The sequence below is a fragment of the Sodiomyces alkalinus genome, assembly GCF_003711515.1.
Source record: "Sodiomyces alkalinus F11 unplaced genomic scaffold SODALscaffold_5, whole genome shotgun sequence".
Lineage (NCBI taxonomy): Eukaryota > Fungi > Ascomycota > Sordariomycetes > Glomerellales > Plectosphaerellaceae > Sodiomyces > Sodiomyces alkalinus.
In genome coordinates this window covers 1,684,320-1,703,388 of record NW_021167083.1, presented here as the reverse complement: position 1 = coordinate 1,703,388, position 19,069 = coordinate 1,684,320, and the positions used below count along the sequence as shown (strand labels likewise).

The window sequence follows — 19,069 nt, the reverse complement described above, 5'->3', positions numbered from 1 at the left end:
ATTTTACGATGGATAAGTTAAGAGCGTTTGGTTTAAACCGAAGCCTCTGATTGGTTAGTTAACCTGGGAAGACCCACCTTAACTAAGGGGGTGTGTTGTATGGGCAGGACCACGATATAGTTTATAGAGGATCCAGGGGGGATCCACTCTACAACTAAGGGCTCCGGATATCGGGGACTTCGGGTATCAGAATATAATACGGGTGGATACTGGAAAAGACCGGATAGGATCTAAATAATATAGTACCTATAATAGAGTCTTTACCACCTAAATTAAGGGCATAAGAGACTCTCCTAGATATAACTGGACATAATACACACACACGAGATTTCTGCTCTACTAAGTTAATTATTCAAGGGCCTATTTGACGTGCGATAGGTCTGCCGCCGTCCCTTATTAGAAGCGTGTGTAAGGTACCCGGGTACTTCCTTGCACACTACACTTAGTTCAGCCACAGCAATAGCTATACGTACAAATAGACAATTAGATGCTTCAAATGGCAACACTGCGGCCGTCAGTGGCGTGTCCTTCTCTGGAAGACACGTACTCTATCTATCCCACGCAAAAAACAAACACTACAAATCGTGGGGTAATAACAACCGCGCCGATCGTCCCGCGATCTCACCGACCTCACATGCTTCGGACACAAGCCACTGACAACTACCTGTCTCGTGTCACGCCAGCCAAATTCTTCGGTATTTTCCCATTTTTCTAGGGAAGGATTAGGGCGCCCGGACGTCTTAATATCAGCCCGTAAAAGTGGAGTCATAGTGATATATATCCCTTTACATATAAACTGCCTATATTATAGTACTAAAGCGACGTCTTGGTAGGAATAGGTATATACTGTTATATTTATTAATCCCCTAGGCCTAAGGTAATACTATAAGGTACTAAGTCTGCAGAGTACTTAAGTAAATTAATAAGAGATCCTTATCTTTTTCCTTAATATATTCCTGGATATCTTCCTCGATTTATAGATCTAATAGCTCCTATCTAGAGCCACGGTTCTAGACTTATACTTTATAGTTACCTTACCTAGGTAGTAATGTATTAATAGGGTTATTCCTTCTATTATAGGAGGCGGCGGTAGTATACCTAGGTACTTTGAAAGCAGTTTAATTGGGTAATTACCTAGAATATAACTGTATATACCTGGACTCGATAAGGCCTCGCTTTATTATAGTGTTTGTAAGTAAAGGAGTATATATTATTATAACTCCACTTTTACGGGCTCGATATCAAAACGTCCGGGCGCCCTAATCCTTCCCTTTTTCTATCTTTCTTTCTTTTTTTAGCTTCCTTTTCTACAAAGCCACTTCTAATACCTGTTAGTCCCAAGACGCCGAATCCGCATTAACAATCGAGCAACCCTCCGCGTTGCTTCCCCGACTCACGAGGCGTCCAATCCGGAACACCGTCTCCCCCGCCGCCTGAAATGCCGCCACTGCCTCCTCGACCACGCTAGCATCCACCGCCGCAGTCATGCCAATTCCCATGTTGAATGTCCGACACATGTCCAACTCTGACACGTTGCCGCTCCGCTTCAGCCACCTGAACACGCCCGGAATCTGCCAAGCTGTCAAATCCACCTCCGCCGCCAGGTGCTCCGGCAGCATCCGGGGGATGTTGTCGATCAGCCCGCCTCCCGTGATGTGCGCCAACCCCTTTACCAGCCCTCGCTCTACCGCCTCCCGGACGCCCTTGACGTAGATTCGCGTCGGCGTCAGCAGGCTCTCACCCACCGTCTTGCCGCCCTGGTCCCACGGCACCGCTTCGCCGTACTCGATGCCTTCGCGGTCCACAATCTTCCGCACCAGCGAGAACCCGTTCGAGTGCACCCCGTTCGACGCCAGCCCCAGCAGCACGTCCCCTTGCTTCATGTCCTGCAGGCGCGGCAGCCTTTGCCTCCCGACAATGACGCCGAACGCGCACCCGGCCGCGTCGTAGTCGTCCTTCTGGTACATCCCCGGCATCTCGGCCGTCTCGCCTCCCACCAGTGCACACCCGGCCTGGATGCAGCCTGCTGCCACCCCCTCCACAAACGCCGCCGCCGTCTCCATGTCGAGCTTGCTGCATCCGTAGTAATCCAGGAACATAAGCGGCCGCGCGCCCTGCACGATCAGGTCGTTCACGTTCATCGCCACCAGGTCGATCCCCACCGTATCGTGCTTCCCCAGCTTCTGCGCAATGAGGAGCTTCGTGCCCACGCCGTCGATGGCGCCCACCACGATGGGGAGCCGCCCGTCCTCCAACGAGAGTCCACATTGCGCCAGGTCAAACTCGCCCCCGAAACCTCCAATTTCGGCATCGGCACCGGGCACCTTGGTCGCCCTGACGGCCTTCTTGATCCGCTCCACGAATTCATTGCCAGCGTCGACGCTGACGCCCGCGCCTGCGTAGGTGAGCGCCTCCTTAGTAGCAGTGGCGGGGGAGGACTTGCGGAAAGCGCGGTGAGCGATATCCCTGCGGAAGTACATCCCCTCAAACTGGATGAGCTTGATGCCTTCCTCGTACGCCTTCTTCACCGCAGCCTCCAGCGACTCGGTGGCCGTGGCGTTGACGGCGATGACGCGACCGCCCGACGTCTCGAGGTTGCCTTCGGCGGTGAGTCGTGTCCCGGCGTGGAACACGGTGACCTCGGGCGACGTCGACGCCTTGACGACCATCGGAGTCCCCTTGGCGTACGCCTCGGGGTACCCGCCGGCAGCAACCACCACGGTGGCGCTGTATTTCGGCTCGACCCGGATCTTGACGCAGTCCAGGCGGGCCTCGTGTGCCGTGCAGGCCATCATGATCTCCGCGAGATCGGTGTCCTCCGAGAGGAGGGGGAGAACGGTCTGCGTTTCCGGATCGCCGAATCGGACGTTGTACTCCAGCACCTTGGGACCGTTGCTCCCGATCATCAACCCGGTGAACAAGACGCCGCGGAACGGGATGCCGTCTTGGCGCATCCCCCGAATGGTCGGCTCCACCACTTCCTCCTCGATGCGGCGTATCAACTCCTCGGTCGCGATGGTCGTGGGCGCGTAACACCCCATGCCGCCCGTATTGGGACCCTGATCGCCCTCCCCGATCCGCTTGTGATCCTGCGCCGGGGGTAAGGAGAGGGTGTGGGTGCCGTCGCTGAAGGTAAGAATGCTGAGCTCATCGCCGGTGAGGAACTCCTCAATGACGATTTCCTGGCCGGCCGACCCAAAAGCCTTGTCGACCATGATCTGCTTGACCGCGGCCTTGGCTTCCTCCTTGTTGTTCGGGATGATGACGCCCTTGCCGGCCGCGAGGCCCGTGGCTTTGATGACTACGTTGTGAGAGATGCGATCGAGGTAGGCGATGGCCCGGTCGTAATCGGAGAAGTTCTCGTAGGCAGCCGTGGGGATGTTGTGCTTCTTCATGAAGTCCTTGGAGAATGTCTTGCTCCCCTCCATCCGGGCCGCTTCCTTGGAAGGGCCGAAACAGGGGATGGCGGCGGCTCGGAAGTATCCCTCGACGCCGTCGACGAGCGGTGCCTCTGGCCCGGGCACCACAAGGTTGACGCCCTGTGATTTGGCAAAGTCCACCAGGGCCGGGTAGTCCTCCGGCTTGACAGACGACACGTTTGTAACCTTGGGACAGCTCGCCGTGCCGCCATTTCCTGGGACGGCGAAAATGGAGTCGACCAGGGGGGACTGGCTCAGCTTCCAAGCGAGTGCGTGCTCACGACCCCCATTGCCAATCAAAAGGATGCGCATTGTCGGTGCCATCGTGGTGTAGCAGGTAACGTTCTAACGGCTGTGTGGACAGTTGAATTTGACCACCAGCTGATAAGGCACGAAACAGTCAGTGCGGGGGTCCAGTAGGTCGAAGAGAAGAAGAAGAAGCGCGTGCGTACTGGGGATGGCGGGGTACCGTTTGAATGAATAATGCGGAATAGAAGTTCTCCAGGGCAGACTGAAGGTTAAAAAAATAAAAAATAAAAAGGTAAAAAGTAAAACGTCAGGCTCAGCTGGAGCTCGCAGCTTGCCGTGGGCTTTCTTTTGCAGACAAAGTGTCAATCCAAAGCGCCGCGACCAAGCTGAGGTTTGAGTCCAGAGTGAAGTCCGGATTCGGAGGGGTCAAAAAATTTCAAGTTTCAATGTGTGAATTCTCTCCGCGTCTTTTCTCCCACTTTCAGTATTGCCCCTCCTTCCATAATAGGCTATGCTGCTAATACTAAGGTACCTTAGTGACGATCATAGATCGTAGTCCCATTCGCTGTTGGATCCTGGCCCCACTCCCCCGTCTATCCAATACACGGTACGAATTCAAAACAATTAAAAAAAAAGAAGAAAAAAGAAAAGGAAATGACGAGAAGTCGACAGTGCCCATACTCACACCGACACACACTGTTGAACTACACCTCTTGTATCTTTCCACCTACAGATAAACGGGCGGTCTTGGCGGTGCCGAGCCGATACAGTTTTGCCTTGCAAGCTTACAGGTTGACAATGACAATACGCCCATATACACCCACGAATGCCATGTCATTTTAATACACCAAGGCGGAGTTCCTATATTCCAACTTCTACTCTTCCCCCCCTCTCGTCTAACATTTCCCTGGGAATGACAACGTCGACCGATTATACCGAGCGGGTCGCCAATGTCGCGGACGGCCTGAGTTCCAGCTTGCTGGTTCTAGATCGTTTCAACCATCGCCATAAGAACCAACATCGCGTCGCCACGTGGTGGGCTCGGTTTGACCTATTCCGCCGGTCCGTCAGAAGGCTCCTTGACACTATAAGCACATACGAACAGCTACACGGACGATATGCCAGGGCGCGCTCCACCGCAAAGCAACGAGACCGGAAGGAGCCGAGCGAACTGGTCTCGCAGAGAGATGCTATCCTGAAAAGGGCACGCTGGCTCTCCGGTCATGTTATTCCGACAGTCTACCTGTAAGTGTGAAGGAAAGCAGATTTAACTTCTCATAATTCACCCAACACAAGTCGGGCCTGAATTACAAATCCGTCGCCGCCTCCGCCTGGCCCGTCTCACTCTACTAGTTGACCGGGATGACCTGATGCATTCAAAACAGCCCATTCACTCAGCTCGTTGCTGACAACCAGCACGCCACTCTCGGCCTGCTCCTGCTTGGCCTCACTTCCCGCGTCAAGGCCGCCATAGCGCCTCTGCTCGGTGACGCGCAGGAGCCTCACCCCCCGCCACAAGTCACTTCGACAACCGAGCCCAGTCAGTTGCCATCATCCGCCACCGTGGGCGAGCCTGCCCCGCTCGACTTTGGTGTCGTGGTTTCGCGGTCCGAGGCAAGCCTCCACCAGACCTACGAGAAGACCCCCTCGAGTCAGCAGCCGGTCTCTGGTGACCAGCCTCCCCAGGATCGTGGCCGTGACAGGCTGCATGACGATCAGCCTCCCGCAGAAATATCAACCCAGGCACGCATCAGCAAAAAGAGTATGCAAAAGCCGAAGAAGAGGAAAAAGGGCGATGAGTTTTCGGAACTGTTTGGTTCGTTGTTATGACGGCCATGTATTCTACAGTGTATTTATGATTTGAGTCTTCGTTCTTACTTCATCCCAATATCTCGCAGTTCCTACTCGCGTGAGCCAGGTGATTTACAGAATTCCCACACATCGCCGTACATCATGGACTTGTTTCCACATTCTTCCCGTTGTCTCCTCCGATTGGAAATAATGAAAAAAAGGGAGAGAGAGAAACTTAACGCCCATCAAGTCTGTCCCAAAGTGTCTGAAGATGGCTCCCAATTTAACCTTCACCTGATCAGTGGAACGCGTGGACCAAAGGGGGTGAGGGCAATAATACAAGAGTCCCATTGAAGTAATTACCTTACGCCATCCTCCGACCTGTAGTCTCCCAGTGAGCAAGCGTGAACAGAGAGATATGTGCGGTTAAGTGATTCCAATCAGGATCAACCACTCTGTCTGAACACCATACTCCCCCACTTCCCCAATCACATACCTCGAAAAACTTATCACGACGATCCACCGCTGTTGGTATCCCGGACAACATTACATTTCTTTACTATTGGACGCTGCGATATGACCAGATACGCGCTCTCATGTCACCAGACCCCGTCGCGAAGTATCCGCCCGTCGGGCTTGGGGCAACGGAAATTACGGAGTTCTTGTGACCTTGCAGCATGAGTTGCGTAGCTCCTGTGCGAGGATCCCAGAACTGCACGCCTCGGTCCTTGGAGCCAGACATGACCCAAGCAGCATCGGGCGTCAAGGCGACAGAGAGAACGAAGTCCTACACGCGTGTAAGCAATTTGCCTGTTACCGTGACAGAGAAGGTAGCCCAAAGGGTGATAATGGAAAAAGAAGGGAAAACACAAGAAAAAAGAGAAAAAAGAGAAAAAAAAAGGGGGCGGGGGGCGGAGAAAACCTACCCTGTGTCCTTCAAATGTCTTCACGCACCGTCCCCCCTTGGGGCCAGCATTCGACAGTCCGCGGGGTGTGCTGAGCTCCCACATCTTGATAGTCTTGTCGAGACTACCGCTGACCAGGTCTTTACCGTTTGGTGAAAAAGCCACGCTATAGACGCTGTCCTTGTGACCATCTGGGCCCTCGAGACGTTCCAAAAGGTAGCCCTGATGAATATCCCAGACACGGACACTCTTATCAAGAGAGCCAGCTGCGACATACTTCGTGTCGGGTGAGATGGCGACCGTCGTTACTCCATCTTCTATGGTCAGCGTGAGAGTGTTGGTGCCCGACTCGATGTCCCAGAGGCGCACTGTCCTATCACCGCTTCCCGAGGCAATCGTACGTCCGTCCCGGGCAAAGTCTAGTGAGTAGATGTCCTGCTCGTGACCAGAGAACGTGTTGCGGATGGTCCGACTCTTAATATCCCATACCTGTTCGAGAGTGTGAGCAGACCGACAGCCTCGCCATAATATAGGAAGACCATGTTGGGGGAACTTACGCGAATCAGTTTGTCTTCAGCGCCAGTAGCCAAGTAGTTGCCGTCAGGGCTGAAGCAAACGCTGCGGATGTACAGGTCGCCAGAGACGTCAACCGAGTCATCCTGCAACACGCAAAGCTTCTCGCCCGACTGGACGTCGTAGATTTGGGCCGATCGGTTGCATCCAGTAGCCACATATTTACCGTCGTGGCTGAAGCGGACGCAGCACACCACACTCTCGTGCCCTAGGGTGTGGACTAGATCGACGTCGAGCATGCGGGGCACGCGGTCATTAAAGATGGCAAACCAATCGTAGCCGGACTTCTTTGCCGAAGCAGGCAGGCGATCCGGGTCCAGGTCTCCCAGGGCATTACCCACGGGCGGGGGAGGTGGGGCATGAGGGCCTCCCATACGAGCGTGATCTGGCGTCGGATGGCTGACCTGCGGCGACTGAGTGGCCCCGGGAAATGGAATGGGAGTATTGATTTGGGGTGTAGCTGGACCTACGCCCGCAGGGGGGCGGCCGATGCCGCGTCTGCCTGGGCCGGGCGAGGCAGTACTTTGGGGAGGCTGCGTCCCGTTGGGAACAGGACCTTGAGGATAAGGCTGCTGGAAATGCTGAGGTTGCGATTGAGGAGGAGGGGGAGGTGGAGGACCGGGAAGACCAGGCGGTCCCTGGGCCATTTGATGTTGCGGGCCCATCTGTTGGTCCTGCGGAGGAGGGGGAGGAGGGGCAAGGCCACCCTGCCCGCCACCCGCCATGATTCCATTAAATAGGCCATTGCCGGACGAAATAGAAGGAGGTTGTTGGGAAGGCGCGGGATGGGGTGGAGGACCGTTACTCATGCCTGGTGGGGCATTTCCGCGAGCGAGCTCCAGCTGGCGACGGAGATGAGCGACCTCTTCTTCGTACCTAGTTGATCAATTCCGTGAGTCGCCGTGCCGCAAAAGAAGTATATATATAAAAAACAACCCATGCTAGGGGGAGTGTGGAGGAAGATGTCCATACTTTTGTTTGATGTTGAGATGTATCTGCTCCATGTTGAAGACCTTCTCTCGGATATGTTGCATCTCGCTTAATTGAGCTTGAACTGTTATGGTGGTCGAATTGGTCAGTAACGCCCAATAAACACGATACGAGCCAGGGCAGGCGTTTGTATATCATACTTTGATGCTCGTATGCCTCATTGGTACGCAGCTGCGAGCTGAACTCATTGCGAACCTGTTCAAGCAGCTCGTCTAGCCGGGACTGATTGGCAGGGGGCGCCGCGCCGGCCATGGCGCGATGGGGATACATAGACATGACGAGAGAATGTTTCGAGCAGGACGCGGCCTAGGCAAGATCGAGGTATGCCGGAGCAGATCTAAGAAAATTCGGGGATCGCGGGAATATGAGACAAAAACCCCGACGCCTCTCGGCACGTCCGAGTAGCTAGCTGTTGGTCGACGAGTGAGGAGGAAGGGAAAGTTGCTTTCTCCCCCGGGGCTGCGGTGATAGTCGACCGACCCCCTCCTCGGCTAAAATGGAAAAGGCACTCTTTCGAGTGGGTTGTATTGGCTGTTGACGGCCCTCAGAGCCTTGTAGCGATAGCGATAGATGGTCTGTGATGTTGTGGTTGATGTCGCGACGCACAGTGATGGTGGTGAGGTGGGAAAGGAGAGAAAAAGTTGAGGAGCCGGACGGAACAGGAGAAGATGGGGACAGGCTTGTGTGGACACGGCTTGTTCGTGGACAGACCGGGGAGGTACGAAGTACAGTAGGGAGGCTGTGGGGCCAGGACCCCATCCACACAACCGTTTGACTTTGGGGCTACGGTGATTCACGCAGGAAACATGACCAAAAGTATAGTACCTCAAAGGTACCCCCTCCCATCCACTGAGACCCGACGTTCCACAAGGGAAACCCACCGTCACTCTTTTATGCTTACCTTAGGTACCTGGTATGGAGTACCTTAGGTACCTTATATAAGGTAAGGTAACAAAGGTAAATACACTAAGGTACCTCAGTACTTTGTACGAAGTACTTCTTATATAGATGCGCGCTTGATCCAGCCCAACGACGGCAGAGGCCCGCCTCCTCTCCAGGACATTCGATCCATAAACTCTGGGGGTGCGCTTATCCCTGAGTTACAGTACGGAGTAACATACACTTCGTACAAGGCAAGGTGGATGGGTACCTAGGCATTGTACGATAATCATGGGGTTGGCGGCGTGGTGGATGTGATATTGCTACGGTATATCCTTACGAAGGAAACATCAGGTAGGTAAGGAAGGTACCTAGACACCTTAGGCATTGCATTCTAAGCCCGGCATCTGCAGGCCAATGAATAGCACCTGCAAGTTGGAACAAGGCTCAAATGTGGGGGGAAAGAGGGACGTTGTGATCCCGACATGGGTTCTAATGTAATCTGAAGAAACGCATAAATACAGATACCGTCTAACCCCTGAAAAAACTACAATATGTACTTGCGGGGCCTGGATGAACCAATAGTATCACGACAATGAGTACAACTAGATACATTAAGAGGTAGGAACTTTCTATGGGTTTAGATATACTAAAACAGGGGGACTTAGTACTCTCTGAAACCACCCTGTAGCTCCATATTATATTAAATAATAACTAATAGCTCTATAAACTAAGTACCTCCTATATAGCGTGTATATATATATCTAGTAACTAAATCCTTTCTTATATAAAATACTATAGATAGATTCTAGATTAACCTAAAGATATCTTATAATAGTATTTAAATTGATTTTCGTATTAGTGCTATTAGTGCAGGTACGTACCTCGAACCTTTTTAAACTTCCTAAAAGTGTAGTTTATAAAGTACTACTTTGTATATTTTTTCAGGGGTTATATAGTACCTACTATCTAACCCCTATTTAATTATATGTTATATACTTACGGATCCAAATAAACCAATAATATCACGATAAAAGGTGGAGTAAAATAGAGCTAGATATATATTTGTTACGACGGCTTCCGGTCCTCTATAGTATAGCGGACGATAGGGGACTAGCGTCGGGGTTTTAGTTTAAAATAAGAAGAGGATATTAACTAAAGAGCAGTAACTGTCGTTCGTAGTGTCTGGTCGTAGTTGTGTCGTAAAGACTAGGCGTCTTCTTTATAAGGTAGAGTCGAGCGTAGACTAATAGTCCAGGTGAAGACTTAGATTGATTAATGTCTTATTCTCTAATAGAAGTAAGACCTAGGATATGCTGGTATATATATCTACGGGATCACGGGTATCCTGGTGATCTCCTGGTTCGGGATCATGCCGGATCACTTCTCGGACTAAGTGACCCCTGGTAATCCTAGTAATCCTCCTATACTAATAGGTTCCCTGTGCGGGTGTATACTATACCGGTTATCTATTACGTGACTTAGCACGTGATATTATCCTAAGTTATCTTCTAGTTACGCCCTAGTGCGCTAACCGCCCTAGTACGTTATATATTAGTATATCCTTAGTGTATATTAGGTCTACTAGCCGTAATATTACCTTCCCCCTTCTAAGCGCTATCCTAGTAGTCGTATAAATAGGTCGCCTACCCCGGGTTTATAACCCCCCGGGTTTTCTTCTTTTCTCTTATAGCTAACTATTATATCCGGTTATATATAGAAGTTATAGCTTTCTTATAAGACGTAGTATCGAATTAAGTTATCGCGTACTATTAAGCTTTCTAGAGTAGAAGTTATACCTTATTCCTTTTACGAGTCGAAAGGCCTCCGGTGCCTTATAATTAAGAGTATCTCTTATTATAAGGAATATATTCGTCGTGGTTACTCGTGCGATAGTTTAGGTATCCCTTTATCTTCTTATAGGTGTTTTCCTGTTCTCCGCGAGCCGTTTCTTCTTACTAACCGCTCTCCCTAGTAACACGTATTAATAAGGAAATAAAGCGTCTTAAAGCGGAGGAGGAGGTAACCGAGGCTTCCCTTCTATCTGCTTATCGCGTGTTAGAGAAGGCATAGAAGGAAGCTTCTAAGTCTTTAGCCTGTCTGGCCCGAATCCGTCGTTAGAGGGAGTCTCTTCGTTCTAAGGGTGTGACCATAGTAGCCCGTGGCCTTAAGTCCCTTAATGCTTTAGAGGCGGCGGATCGCGAGGAGTCCGAAGCGGTAGTCGATACGCGGGTGGCGGGTGCGGTTAATATAATTAACTGGAATCTAATCCTACCGTAGGATATAGGTGATTTTCTGGATATTAATTTTACGTAGACCGCGGTGTCCGGTTCTGGGTCCTGATAGTGTTCTGTCGGCATTACTTTAGGAGTTACTTATAATTAATCAGGTTTTCTTTGGGTTCCTATATATTATCGCCGTGGTCGTAGTTTTTCTATTTTATAAAATATTCGGTACCGTCTAGCGTCTCTCGGTAATCGAGGATTTATTCTACTTTATATATATCGCTAGTATCGACCACGATTATATCTTATATTATTTTTACGTTTTTTAGTGCTAGTTTAAGTAGTGAAATATAGAAATTATTATATATTCTTATTATCGGAGGTAGTAATAGAATATAGTTTATATCTAACTTTTTCTCTAGAATTTTAAATAGTCCTAATTTTTTAAAATCCAATTTATCGCTTAGTTATTATATCTTAATATTTTTACGAATAAGGTAGACATGGTCCCCTTTCGAAAGGGTTAGTCCCTTAATCCTTAATTAATTCGCGTACCTACTTATTCGTGTTCTGACTATCTCTAGGTCGGTTCGTAGTTCTTCGTGTAGTTTTTTTATGCTTTTAAATGTTTTTATCGCTCTTAGTGCGTCTAGTCCTTCTAAAGGTTTTCTAAATACTATCGGTGTGTATCCGTAATTTACTTTAAACGGTATTTTCTTTATTAACTCGTTTAACGAGCTATTATATATAAACTATATAAATAGCAGGCATTATACCTAATTATCTTATTTATACCCTATATAGTATCGTAGGTACTATTCTAGGACTTGGTTTATAATTTCGGTTTATCCGTCCGTTATAGGGTAAAACGCTATCGAATACTTATATTTTATTCCTAGCTAGCTTATAACTACTTTCTAGAAGTTACTAGTAAAGAGCTTATCTCTATCCGTGATAATTTTATTTAGTACGCCGTAATCCCTAATTAGGCGGTCGATAAAGATACTTACTAGTTCTTCTGCTATAGTGTTTTTAATATATAGAATATAAAGAGTGTATTTCGTGAATCGGTCGATAATCACGAATATACTATTATAGGCGGTTCCTATTACTAGATCTTTGGATACTGGAAATCCTGTCACGAAGTCTATTATAATCGATTTCTATAGTCCGTCTACTACTAGTAGTGGTTTTAGTAGTCCGTAAGGTTTATATCGGCTACTCTTTACTTTCTAGTAAATATCGTAGTTACGAACGAAGTCCCTGACTCGTTCTTTAGTTCCTATGTAGCCGTATTATTAGCGTAATCGGTAGTATATTTTATAAATTCCTTGATATCTATATATCGGCGAGGCGTGTGCTTCTTTAAATATAGTGTCGGTTATCCGATTAATACTATTTACCTCTCTATTCTTCAGAGTAAGAGCTTCTCCTTCCTATTAGAGTATAGCTTACGGTTTAGGTGATTCGTTAGGTATCCTTAGTCGGCTAAGTGCGTTTACGCGACTATTTTCGCTCCCTTTTATATACTGAATATAGAAATTAAATTCAGCTAGGAATTCTACCTATCGGATCTATCGTTTATTAAGAACCTTAGTAGTGGTGAATTACGTAAGGTTCTTATAATCCGTGTAGACCTATACCGGGTATCTTATCCCTGATAGATACGGTCTCTATTCTTTAAAGGCTTCGATAATAGCTATTAGCTCTTTATCGTGGATCTAATAGTTAAGTTCTAGTCTACTAAGTTTCTTAGATATAAAGGCTATAGGGTATAGTCTTCCTTCTACGTCGCGCTATCCGAGTTATACTCCTAAAGCCTAGTCGGATACGTCTGTTTTAAGTTCGTATTCTTTATCGGGGTCTAGTATTACTAAGATAGGTTTGCTAGTAACCCTTCCTTTAAAAGCTTAGAATACTTCTTCTATTCTTTTATTCTATTCGAAGTCGAGTCCCTTTTTAGTTACTTTAGTTAAGGGGATAGTAATCTTACTATAATCCTTAATAAATCGTTAATAGTAGTTTATAAGTCCGAGAAAGGACTAAATATCGCGAATATTCTAGGGTCGTGGCTACTTAGAGACGTATTAGACTTTCGCCTTATCTATGCAGATCTTATTAGGTCGTATCGTATAACCTAAAAAGTTAACTTCTTATATATAGAATTAAACCTTTTCTGGTTTAACTAATAGGTCGGCGTTTTATAGGAGTTATAGGATCGTGTGAATATATTATCGGTATTCTTTAAGTATTTTAGAGAAGATTAGGATATTATCTAGGTATACTATAACGAAGTGGTCTAGATACTTCCTTAGGATATTATTAATAAGTGTTTAGAACGATACCGGCGTATTTATTAGTCTAAAAGGTATAATAAGGTACTCGAAATATCCTTACTTTATCCGAAACGCTATCTTCTACTCTTCTCCTTCCTTAATCCTAATTAAGTTATAGGCTCCTTTTAAGTCGAGTACTATAAACTATTACGCTCTAACTAGCTAATCTTATATTTCTAAGATAAGAGGTAGTAGGTAGCGGTTCTTAATAGTTATATCGTTAAGTTATTAATAATTAATATATAGTCGTAGTTTACCGTTTTTCTTTAGTATAAATAGGATCGGGTATCCTGCCGGTAACTATAATACTCTGATATAGCCTTTTGCTAGTATCTCTTCGAGATATTCTTCTAAGGTATCTAATTCCTTCTGGTTTAGCCCGTAAATTAGGAAGAAATTTAGGCGTGTCCCTTCCTTTAGGGGTATCTTATGATTATAGTGTCGGTGTTTCGGTAATCCGGTTTCTAGATTTTCGGTAAATAGTTTTCCGTATTTACGGTATTCTGGTAATACCTTAGCGAGTCTATTATGATTACTTATTACTAGTCCTTTTTCTGCTTAGACGATCTAGTAGATTCCTTTAATAATATTAGTTACGCGTTAGTGGTTATACCGTCGCTGCTATCTTAAAGTCTTTCGTACTTCCTTCGCCTTAGTCCCTGACTTTTAGCGGCTATCTAAGTCTCCCTAAGGCTCCTTCGTCGGTAAGTCTTTCTGCTATTTTCGACGGATATCGGGATCGGGTAAGGTTTCCTTTATAGTCTCCTACTTATTCTCTAATCGTTACCGGAGCTAGCTAAGCTTTTAGTCTATATCAGGATTCTATTCGTTAAACTATAGTTCGCTAAGGATAACGTCCTTATAACCTATATTATATATATCGAACTTTATTATTCTAGTCTTATTCTGGATTTTAACCTAAAAGTGTATAGTCTCCTAGTTAATAATAACTTCTTCGTGGGACTAGTTCTTTCCTGTATACGGAGTAACCTTATACTCCTCTTCTAGGTGTTTTCTAACCCAGGGAATAAAGAACTTTCTCACGGCTACCGGTAAGATAAAGTTTCCTGCTACGCCTATATCTAATAGTGCGTTTATCTTATATTTATTAAGTCGTATTCTAATATAATAGTACCCTATACTACTACGTGTTATAGAGTATATCTATTAAGTGCCTCTCGTATACTCCTAGTAATAGTATACTCCTAGTTTTTTGCCTGTTTAGCTTAGTGTTCGAGGGATATTTCCTTATCTAAGAACCCGTACTGGATTAAGAGCCGTTCTATCTATTATAGGCGCTTATTAAGGGTCTAGAAGCGTGACTCCTAAGCTTCTTAGTCTTATTCTAGTCGTCGGATTTTCTTAGAAGCGTATACTACGTAGCTAGTAGTATTATATTTATCTAACCGGCACCCGTAGCAGTTATACCTAGGTGGTTAATTATCCGATCCTCGTAGGCTTATTATTAGGTTAGTAAGAGTATCTCGGTTTTCCTAAGCGCGGTAAGGTCGCTAACGTATAGTTTGCTACTATTCCCCGCTAATATTCGTGGGTATCCCGTGGTAAGCGTTATCGAAGTTAAGTTTAGTGAAACGAACTTAGTAGGTCTATCTAAGGGGTTCTTCTATAAGCTAGTTAAGTATCCGTAGCTAGATAGTTTCCTCCTTAATTAGGTCGGCTGCTTCTATAGGTTAATACTAGAAGTTCGTGTTATTATCCGGGGTTCTGTCGGACTCCGTTTTCTAATCTTACTCTTCGAGTTTAGCGATTCTCCCTCGGGTACGATCTCCTTCCTTCTGGATTTCTAAGATCTACTTCTACCTCTTAGCTTCTTCTTTTATCTATCCGTATTTTTAAAGGATTTCTACGATAGTTTATAAAGCTGGTTTATCCTTATCCTAATCGGGGATCTTAAGGCTATAGTCGTTATCGTACTCGTTACTAGATACTATAGCGAGTATCTTCTAGGGTCTCTTAGGGTAGTACCTAGCTCCGTCTTTCCCTAATTAGTATACTAGATAATAGTTATCGTAGCAGGTTGCCTAATAGAGGTTAATATATAGTATTTCGTCCCTATAAACTTCTAGGTATCTAATAGCGTTAATTTCCTTCTAGGGTCTTTCTTTCTCGATCGTATTTACTTATCGTTACGGTCGTTCTTTCTTAGGCTTATAATAGTCGCGTACGTAATAACCTAGCCTATTATAGTTATAATACTTAACTTTCGTTATATCCTTTTTACCCTGCTTATCGCTTTATCGGTTAATATTATCGAGCTCTATAAGTCTACTATAGTGTCTATATAAGGTATTTCCGAACTAGTATAGGTATAATTATTTCTTCTTCGAATTAGCCGTGTAGAATGGAACGCTTATTTAATACTTCTTCTAATAGCGTTATTTATAATTCCGGTTATCGATACGAATTACTATCGCGGTGTATTCGCTAAATATCTTAGGTCGGTCTAATCGGTATAGTTCGTCCTTCACTTCTTCCTTAAGTCCTTAGTAGTACCGATCTATAAGGGGCTTATCCGGGTAGCTAAGCTTTAACGAGATTTACTAGAATCTTATAGTATAGTCCGTAGCTAACTTAGTCTAATATAGCTAGCTTAGTCGTTTAGCCGCGACTTATTCCTTATTAGGCTAGCCGAAGATAGCGTTAAGTCTCTTAACGAACACGTTAAAGTTCTCGAAGATTACCGTAGTCCCGGGCTTCCTTAGGATCTCTATTCCTATATTCTCTAGGTAGTCTTTATAGATAGACTCGAACTATTTATACATATCTCCCGTAAAGAGTGCCGCGGTATAGAGTACCTTAGTTTCTTCTATACGGATACTATCCTAGTAGAATAGGAGGTAGCCTTTAAGCTAAGTAATAAAGCTCTAAAGCTATCCCCGAGTCCCGTTATACTTAGGGGGTATAGGGTATCTATACTTAGCCCCGATTCCAGGATAGTTTAACTAAGCTTTTAGGGTCGTATTCTCCCCCTAAAGCTAAGTGATTATATCGCGAATCTGCTAAAGGTTATTGCTTCCTTTAGTGGTAGTGGTAGGCGTCGCGGTGCTTATAGCGTTCGTGGTACGGTTATTATTCGATATATTAGAAGAGTGGTTGCTGGCTACTTCGTCGTCTTATTAAGGTTATTCTAGTCCTTCCTCTTCGTCGGAGGAACTGGATTCTTTAGACGATAATTCTTCTTTAGATAAAGTGACTTCTTCTTCCTTAGGCGAAGTAGCTTCTACTTCGGGCGTACTACTTATTAGCTATTAAGGTTAACTTACCGAACAGGATCGATTAAAATATTACGACGGCTTCCGGTCCTCTATAGTATAGCGGACGATAGGGGACTAGCGTTAGGGTTTTAGTTTAAAATAAGAAGAGGATATTAACTAAAGAGTAGTAACTGTTATTCGTAGTGTCTAGTCGTAGTTACGTCGTAAAGACTAAGCGTCTTCTTTATAAGGTAGAGTCGAGCGTAGACTAATAGTCTAGGTGAAGACTTAGATTAATCGATATCTTATTCTCTAATAGAAGTAAGACCTAGGATATACTAGTATATATATCTACGGGATCACGGGTATCCTGGTGATCTCCTGGTTCGGGATCACGCCGGATCATTTCTCGGACTAAGTGACCCCTGGTGATCCTAGTGATCCTCCTATGCTAATAGGTTCCCTGTGCGGGTGCACACTATACCGGTTATCCATCACGTGACTTAGCACGTGATATTGTCCTGAGTCATCTTCTGATTACGCCCTGGTGCGCTGACCGCCCCAGTACGTTACACACCAGTATATCCTTAGTGCATGTTAGGTCTGCTGGCCGTAATAATATTCTCCTATATAAAATACAGGGGCTTCGATATACTTAGCCGGGGAGACTCCGTATCCTGGCAAACTACCTTATAACTCCTTAATAAGTAAAGTCGATATAGTATAGAAGTATGTACCTAAGTGTTATGAGTGTAGGTACGTTACTCGAACCTTCCTGTTTTACCTAAAAGGGTAAAACAGGAATATAGCCTATAACACAATTAAACAGGGGTTATATAGTACACCTCTACGAGGATCTAGTATATTAGCATATAAATTCGCCCTATATCCAAATCGCTTATTAGATTAGCCTACCGGTCTATACCTGCTAACCTATTATATATAGATAAGTATAATAGCTATATAATAACTATAGAACGATTATAGATAATCTCTATATAATTAAAGAGGCACCTCTTTATCTAAGGAAGTGTATAGAGGTTTTCCCCAGGTTTTACCCGGGTTTTCCCCTCTATAGCCACCCGAGAAGGACCGTATAGCCTAGGAAGGCTCCTATAGATTAGTCAGGATAGCGGAGTAAGATCGATAATAATAATAATAATATAATTAAAGATATTACTATTTTTATATTATATAGTTAATAATAGTATAGTATCCGGAGCTATTAAGGCTGCTTAGGAGGCTATTATTAGACAGTTTTACTCTTTTACTTATAGAATACCTGCTTACCTGAATTAGGTTGTTAAGAGGGCTAGCGAAGATATAGATTAGTAATTGTGGTAATAGTAGCGATAGTAGTAATAGTAGTAAGGATAGAAAAATAGACTTTCTAGATATATATAGGTACTTTTTTAATACTAATAGCTCTTATATATATATATAGATATACTTCTACCTAGTAAACCCCCCTATTATCCTTAGCTAGTTATATTGGTTTGTATAGGCGATAATATACTAGATTCTAGTAAGGATATATATCTATCTAAAGATTATAAATATTAGCTCGATACAAAGCTTTATACGCCGCTCGATTCTTCTATTATACTGCTAATCCGTACCTTTACACCTATGTAATATAGGAAACACTGCTAAGCCTGGACTTTTAATATTCAGCCCGGAAAAGTGGAGCCATGCTGACACAGGTTCTCTTATATACAGACAGCCTAATTCGTAGTACTACAACGGAGTCTCGGCGGGCTAAGGTATATACCTCTATATTTATGAATTAAACGACACTGAATTCTTCGTTACCTAAGTAAGTAGCTAGAGCCTACCTATAATAATAATCTAAATAGCTAGCTTAATATTTTATCCACCTCCTGCCTATAATACCTCTTTCTTAATCTGCCTTAATCGTGTATCGATATTATCCTAAAACTTAGCCGAAATCGTAATCTATAGATACTCGACCAGGATACTAATACCGGTTCTGATAGTAAAAGAAGGGCAGGCACTTATAGTTTAATTAACGAATATAGCAGTATATACCTTAGTCCACTAAGACTACGTTTTAATACTATGAACTAGGCTATTTACAGGTAAGAGAATCTATATTAGTATAGCCCCACTTTTCTGGACTAAAGATTAAAACGTCTGGGCTTAGCGGTATTTCCCTTTAATATAGGTGTATATAAAGTTAATTATCGCTACTAGACTAATATCAGGCTAATTAAAGCTATTATTAGATTTATTAAAAGAACTGTTAAATGGGTAGTCGTAAAGAGTGAAAAGGTAGGGTTAAGCAAGGAACTAAGTGTGATCACGATAGGATCACGATAGGGGAAGTATAGGGGTAGCTAAAGAATCAGATTAATCGCTGGCCTCCCTCTTCTAAGGGGAGGCTCCTCCGCTCCTTAAGACTACGTTTCGCTGCTCCTCGAGGGCTACCTTATTTGCTTCCTCGAGGGCTGCCTTATTTACTTCGAG

At 45.2% G+C, this 19,069-nt stretch overlaps 3 protein-coding genes across 3 annotated transcripts; 1 reads left to right on the top strand and 2 right to left on the bottom strand.

Annotated features, from left to right (window-relative positions):
- Positions 1–1,153: 1,153 nt before the first annotated feature.
- SODALDRAFT_333451 (phosphoribosylamine-glycine ligase) lies at positions 1,154–3,913 on the bottom strand. The gene has a single exon (XM_028611976.1). It carries the CDS (start codon positions 3,729–3,731, stop codon positions 1,332–1,334), a length of 2,400 nt encoding a protein of 799 aa, XP_028466629.1. The 5' UTR covers positions 3,732–3,913; the 3' UTR covers positions 1,154–1,331.
- A 442-nt stretch (positions 3,914–4,355) lies between these two features.
- Positions 4,356–5,590, top strand: SODALDRAFT_333450 (hypothetical protein). Its single transcript, XM_028611975.1, has 2 exons — positions 4,356–4,913; positions 5,054–5,590. The coding sequence occupies exons 1-2, from the start codon at positions 4,582–4,584 to the stop codon at positions 5,496–5,498; spliced, it is 777 nt and encodes a 258-aa protein (XP_028466628.1). The 5' UTR covers positions 4,356–4,581; the 3' UTR covers positions 5,499–5,590.
- An 82-nt stretch (positions 5,591–5,672) lies between these two features.
- On the bottom strand, positions 5,673–8,551 carry SODALDRAFT_311872 (WD40 repeat-like protein). Its single transcript, XM_028609183.1, has 5 exons — positions 8,068–8,551; positions 7,910–7,991; positions 6,922–7,813; positions 6,386–6,853; positions 5,673–6,246 (listed from the first exon to the last, which is right to left on the bottom strand). Exons 1-5 carry the CDS (start codon positions 8,201–8,203, stop codon positions 6,019–6,021), a joined length of 1,806 nt encoding a protein of 601 aa, XP_028466627.1. The 5' UTR covers positions 8,204–8,551; the 3' UTR covers positions 5,673–6,018.
- Positions 8,552–19,069: the final 10,518 nt, after the last annotated feature.